Source organism: Galeopterus variegatus, unplaced genomic scaffold, assembly GCF_000696425.1.
Source record: "Galeopterus variegatus unplaced genomic scaffold, G_variegatus-3.0.2 Scaffold7197, whole genome shotgun sequence".
Taxonomy (NCBI): Eukaryota; Metazoa; Chordata; class Mammalia; order Dermoptera; family Cynocephalidae; genus Galeopterus; species Galeopterus variegatus.
This window is the reverse complement of record NW_007733308.1, coordinates 36,521-43,282: the sequence shown is the minus strand read 5'-3', so window position 1 is coordinate 43,282 and position 6,762 is coordinate 36,521. Positions and strand designations below refer to the sequence as shown.

Sequence of the window (6,762 nt, the reverse complement as noted above, 5' to 3'; positions counted from 1 at the left end):
TCCTGCCGAGTTCCCAGGGGCAGATGCCCACTCAACCAGGGGAGTGGAGAGTCTCCTGCCCGGGGCCACTCAGAATGCCGGGTGGTAGCCGTGTATAGGGTGGAGAAGGAAAATCAAGTGGTTCAGCTTCTGAAAATCCCTCCTAATTTTTTTAATGCAACGTCTCTTCCGTGTGTGGGTCAAGGGTAGAAAATGACACCAGGATTGTTCGCAGGTCTCACCGACCTTCCTCCTCCCCCAGCAAAGGGTCGTTTCTTGGAAACTTCTATAAAGGAAGCGGTTGACTTTGTGGCCAATAGATCTAAGAGGTGAGAAGAGCTTCTGGCCAAAATGATTCAGCAAGAAAACATCCCAGCCAAGCCCCAAAGCTGGCAGCCCCCACTTCTGCCCCAGCACTGGGCCGTTTGCAGGGCGGGGCTCCACGCCCCAACACTCACGCCCAGCACAGCACGAGGGGGCCGGGCGCAGGCACCAACTGCTGTGCTGCACAGCCCTCTGCCCAGGCAGCCATGCGGCCAGATGCAGCGCTGCTCGCCTTCTGCTGCCTTGTCCTGAGCACCACCGGGGGCCCTTCCCAAGGTAAGAGGAGGGTCTCCCCTGGCTGCTTCACATCAGGGGACCTGGGACTCTGGCAGCACCCTGGGGTGTACTCCCTGAGATCGCCTGATAGCAGTGGGGGTACTGGGAGCTTCCTCCCCGCCCTGGGTCCTCCCCAGGACAGTCTGCTGGCTTGGAGCCCTGGGGGGACCACATGGCAGATGAAGGGCTCCTGGTCCTGGCGGCAGCTGCCTTTGGGAGGAGCAGGCTTCAGGGATGGAGGGTCTGGGAGCTGTCTTTGTTAGGGATGAGGGAAGTGTCCTCTATTGCCTGCCACTCCCAGCTCTGCGTGGTGGCCTGGGAAAGGCCCCTCCACGGGGACAGAGTGGAGAATGTACTAGCGGTTAGCTGGTTTCTATCTGATGGCTCGTCCTTCCTGCCTGCCGGTCGCTGTCTTGTGACTTGGTTGCAGGGACCCCACTGATCATACACTTTCATCCTTCCTGAAATCTGTACCCTGAAGGCCTGCGCTGGGGAGGAAGGCAGTGAAAAAGAAGAGGATGCTTCCTATGCACTGGGAAACTGAGGCACAGAGAAGTCAGGTGACTCACCCGAGTCACACAGCCAGTGAGTGCCTGCCTCCTGTGCCCCACAAAGAAAGCTGGGCAATACCTGCCCTGGCCCACAGGATCACAGACCCTAGAGGGCCCCTGCCTCATGTAACCGGTCAGGAAGCTGGTGCCAGCAGGCTGAAGTGACCTGCCAAGTCGCCCAGCCCACCGCCTAGCAGGTGGGGACAGCACCCAGACAGTGGCTGTTTTCTACCCTCCTTCCTCTTTGGAAGAGGGCTGGAGCATGGGCAAATGTGACCAGGCAGAGGGTGCTCAGGCCCCAGCACCGCCCAGGTCACACCCCTCATGGTGAACACGGAGGCTGAGGAGCCCGTGATGCTGGGGTCACTGCCTCAGGCCCCTAGACCCGGCCTAGGATGGGTGCTGCAATTCGGGAGCCAAGGGCACAGAGTCAGAGCAGGGGGCAGCCTCGACTCTCAGTGATGGGGACAAGCCGCAGCAAGCTCGGGTGGGTCTCAGCAGATACGTGGTGACACGTGGTAACTGGGAGGCCCAGAGCTAGCACTGGGCTGGGAGCAGCCCTCCAGCCCCCGCTGCCTGCCCTGCTCCCTGTCTTGTTCTTGTCACACCCTCGACCCCCTTCCTGGTTCTGTCCTGATTTGTGCCATCTAAGGTCTAAGGGGGTAAGCCGGGGGGAGAAGGCGGACACCGAGAGAAGCCGCTCCTTCACCAAACCTCAGTCAGGGGTCTCCTGGAGGGCCCACAGGGCCTGCTGTCCTAACACGTGCTTGCTGGCAGTGATTTTCCTAAGTTCTCCTCACCTCGGTGTCCTCATCTAACAAAGCGGGGACAGGAGAGAAAAAGGACTGTGGGGGACTCCGTGAGGCCCACGGGCTGGACGACTGTGTGTGTTGTTGTCACTGGTGGTGCCGCCTTCCCGAGCTGGCATGTGATGCTGGCAGAGCCCTTCCCAGCCCTTTCCCCATCAGAGCTGCCCTGCCCCCACACCCCACACCCCAGACAGAGGCTCCAGAGTCCACACTCGCACACAGGGACACTGGGGCACCACAGAACCCCTCCTACCAGCTGTGTAACCTGAGCCTCCCAAAGGCCCTGTCCCATCATCCATGACATGGGACAGTAACTAGGTCCCCCTCTCAGGCTCTGCAGAGGCTTGTTGGGGTGGCTCAGGAAATCCCTCTCATAGTGGTGGCACATGGCGGGACCAGGGCACTCTCAGTAGCCACCCCAAGCACCCTGCTTCTGAGTGTGGCCATTGCAGGCCCTTCCTCTGCTGTGCTGGTGACTCCCCGCCAAGCTCTCCCCCAGGCGCTGTGATCATTTCTGGTGCTCCCAACAAGGGCCGTGGGTCCCCATCTGTGCAGTGTGGGTGCTTGGAGGTCCCTCTGTCTGGTGGTCAGACAGACGCAGAACACCCGACGAGAATCCATGCCCCTTGCCCGTGACTCCTGCAGTTTCCCTTGCTTCCTCTGAGAGTGGATTCCAGAGCCTTCCTCTGAGGTGTGACTGGGGGGGCGCCATCTGGGTATTGGGCTTCTCTCCACACCCACGCACCAAGGTGCACGGGCCTGACCACTGAGCTCCCCAGGGCTTTCTTCCCTGAGCCCTCAGAGCTTAGGAAATTGCCACATTGGTTTCCCTGCCCGTTTGCCGCTGGTCGAAGATGAAAAGCGCTTCTTCTTTCTCAGCCTAACTGCATCTCTTCCAGGAAGTCCCATTGGGCTGTCACGTCACACTCTGCTCCTGCCCCCACCCCACCCTTGCCTCCAGACAAGCTTGCAAAAGCCCATCTGCCTGGTCAGGGCCCTGGGGTCAAGTGGCCACCTGCTTCTCCATCTGCAAGGGGATGCCAGTCCTTGGTTACCAGTAGCAAGGGGTGGGAGCACTGCATCTCATCCAGAGACCACTTGCAGCAAGGAGACCACCTGTACCCTGGGAGGGACCCTGGGAACTACTGCAGGCTGGGGCTGGGCTTGGCGGAGACCACTGGCCCACATCCTGTGCATATGAGATTTCTTTTCCCAATGGGGACATCTGTTTGCCCTCAAATATCCCCATTTTACAGGTGGGACAGTGGAGGCTCAGAGAGATCAGAAGGCTTGCCCAAGGCTGCACAGCCAGCGAAAGGCAGGGCTGGGATTCAAACTCTGGGTGCATCCCTGTGAGTTAAGGACAGAACTCATCCTGGAGAGACCAGCATCCTGTTTGTGACAGGGGACACGTGTACTCAAAACAATGGGCCCATTCATTACCACTCAGAGACCCCAGAGTGCAGCGGGCAGGTGTGGCCACACATAATCCACAGCAGGGGCCCAGACTCACTGGAAGTTGATGGTGTCCTGGGAGAGGAGCAGATACTGGACACCAGCAACCCTGATCGAGCCCTAACCCTAACCCTAACCCTCCCGCCACCCCAGGCCTCGGGCGCGGCCCTCCAGACTAAACTCTAGGAGATGGGACCGAAGGGACCCCTTTGCCAGAGTCCCAGCACCCTGCTCAGCACCAGCCCACACGAGGGCAACCTAGGTGACACAGACCATCTCAGGCATCAGCAGGAGTGTCTGCTCAGAGATGGTTTCGCAATCTGGGTCCCCAGACTCCCAGGCCACAACTAAGACACTCTGGAAAGAGGAAGGTGGTGGGTGATGCCAGCTTCCCCTGAACACCACCCCTTTCCGATTAAGTGCACAAACTCCCTTCTCTGACGGGGGTAGGAGGGGGACAGGAGAAGAGGAGGAAGGCTGTCCAAAGGACACAGCCTCCCGCACAGCTTCAATAGCAGAAATGTGGCCAGTGTCACAAATCCTGTTGCCCTCCTATGGGAACACGCGTCCTGTGTGTCTTCGTTCCTCAGAAAAATAAATTAAGGGATGTTCACCCAAAATTTGCTACTGGATTATTTTACCAGCAAAAGGCTCCAGAAGTTGCACACATTTACCTGTGTGTTTGGTGGTAACTTGAGGGAAGATTATATCCTCTTTAATCTCCATGAAAATAGTTAATGATTGCTGTAACTAACACGCTGGTTACTGACAGTGTCCCCAAGCTTTAGTGTCACCTGCTCAACTTTGGATTTCATTTAAACTCTTAGATGTTTTCATGAAGAGTCTGTACATCCAAGTGTGTCCTTTAAGTGAAGGACACTCAGAGGCTGGCAGGGGAGACAGAGCCCACGGAAGTGGGATGTAGAGCCGTCGTGTGCAAAATGAACCCAAAGGTCAGCCAGTGTCAGGGCTCTGAAGAAGGCTGTGGAGGTGAACAGGAATGTTGGAATAGGAATCAATTGTGATTAATATGGAAAAATTATGTTTTTAAGTAAGAAATAGGATGTTCCCTTCGAGCTTGCTTCCATCCCGATCGTCCCCACCAGGGAGAGTAATGACCCCTGGAATTCTTTGAATCATGGGCTGTTGGCACTGAAGAGGACTCGGGGGTGGTTTACAGAAGAGGATGCCCAGGGCCTCCATTAACACCGGGCCTGGAACAGCCGTGGAGCCTGCGGGGACCAGCAAGTGCTGAGCTGGTGAAGGGCAGGAGGTGGGGAGGGTCTGCCACCCACGAGTCCTCCTTCCCAGGACAGCCTTCGTGCCAGCTCCTCAGTTGCCCGTTGTTCAGACCTGCCAGCACGTTGCACCTGGGTGCTCACAGCCCCTCTGTGCATCCTGGGGGCAGCGCCCCACACATCGCCTACTGCCATGGGGCCCTGATCTTCCCTCCAAGTCCCCTGCTGTGCAGGTCGCTGCCAGGTGGCCCCTCCCTCAGCCGCCTCCCCCTGTCCACCTTCAGGGGTGTAGTCCCCCTACCCACCCAGCGCTGGCAGCAGTGGTGGGCTGGGGTCAGCACTGCACTCTGGGGGCGACTCGGACCCTGAGACTGGGCTCAACCCAGCGGTCTGGGTGGGGGTGGTGCTGTTCGTCGGAGGCACCTGCACAGTCCTGAGTGGGCCGGGCATGCCCCCAAGCATTGTCCCTGTGCAGAAGGATTTTATGTTTGTTCTTTCAGTTCTCGTACCCCAGGCCAGCACCATGCTGGCTGCCACTGTCTGAGACAGCCCCCTGGACTCACCTGCACCAGCCTCCAGCTAAATCCTGTCCTTTTCCTCACCACTCAGCTCCCTCCGCCCCCAGGTCACTTCAGCCACTTTCTGACTGCCCCTGCCCACAGCTTCCTGCTCAACCTACCCCTGAGGCTGGAGGCCCCTCCTAGGCAGGGGTCTGTCTCTGAATGTCTTTGTATCTCTCACCTCACCTGCCAATAAATATGCCTTGAATGAGGAAAAAAAGAGCACGACCTTTACAACTGGTCAAACCTGCACTCCCAGAGCNACTGCCCCTGCCCACAGCTTCCTGCTCAACCTACCCCTGAGGCTGGAGGCCCCTCCTAGGCGGGGGTCTGTCTCTGAATGTCTTTGTATCTCTCACCTCACCTGCCAATAAATACGCCTTGAATGAGGAAAAAGAGCACGACCTTTAGAACTGATCAAACCTGCACTCCCAGAGCCCTCAGTTTCCTGGCCTGTAGAATGGGGACGCTAACTCTGCCCTGCAGAGGTGTGAGAAGGAGCAGATCCTGCAGGAGGCCCTCTCCCAGAGCAGGCGCTCAGAAAACAGCAGCTCGCACCCCCTGCGGCCCCCAGACCCCAGAGGCGCCCAGGCCGGGCACTCAAGAGCCAGTGCATTTGCTCACCACCTACCTGGTTGCTGACTTTCTTCCCTAAAGGCGATTCGCTTCTTTGGAATGTTTATTCTTAAAAATCAGCCTTTCCCTGTTAATCTCTCTTGAAGAATCATCCTAAAAATAGGCTTGACTTTTAAAATTTTTTTAATTAAAAATGGACCTTTTACTATTACTTTAGATAACTGTAAGACAGTTGGTTTACTGACTTGAAGCCTACATTGTAAGGAAAATGCAGTTAAATAAAAATAAACCAACTTCAATATTTTTCATAACCTTTTTGTAACTTTACCACAATCTTTTAGGAACTAATGTCACATGTTTGGAAGGGACATTTATCTGAAGTTCAGCATAAGCTTTCATTTCATTTTTTTAATTCTGTGTGTAGGGGCGCACGGACAAAGGAATCACGCGAGGCCCGGGCTAACAGTTCGCCAAGGAGGTTCCGCTTTTTTCAAGGACTGCGCGTATATTTATAGGGAGCTGCGTTCTGGGGTTGGATAGGGGGTGGACGGGGCGGTAGCTGATTGGACGGGGCTGGGCAGGAGGTGAGCCTTCACCTGTGACTGGCTGAGGTTTGGAGCAGGTGGGCCTGTTTACTGTGGAGAAGAACCAGGAAGGGCACCATATTGCCAGGGTGTGTCCCTGTTCAGGCGCCCATGGGGTCCCTACACCTACACTGTGAAATCAAGCAAAAATAAATTTAATACGCACATTTTATTTTTTAAAAAAGTTAATAGTCATTACCTTCAAGATGTTGAGAATAATTTTTATTTTTGTTATATTCTTCTGTATTTTTCAAATTTCCTACCCAAAATAAGTTTATAATCAGAAAAAAGCATAGGTATAGTTTTTACAAAGAAAAAAATGGATAGCCATATTAATCCACCACGAGGGAAAAAAAAATCCATTAACCTCTGATGACACAAATACAATGAAAACACTATCCCTTCCATAA

The 6,762-nt window shown here is 55.4% G+C and overlaps 1 protein-coding gene across 1 annotated transcript in view; it reads left to right on the top strand.

The window, feature by feature from the left end:
* The first annotated feature begins 475 nt into the window (after positions 1-475).
* CST7 (cystatin F (leukocystatin)) overlaps positions 476-6,762 on the top strand; it is a 13,374-nt gene continuing 7,087 nt past the window's right edge. The window contains exon 1 of the mRNA XM_008591696.1: positions 476-579. Coding sequence (XP_008589918.1) covers positions 510-579 — 70 coding nt within the window. The 5' untranslated portion in view covers positions 476-509. The remainder of the gene's footprint in view (positions 580-6,762) is intronic.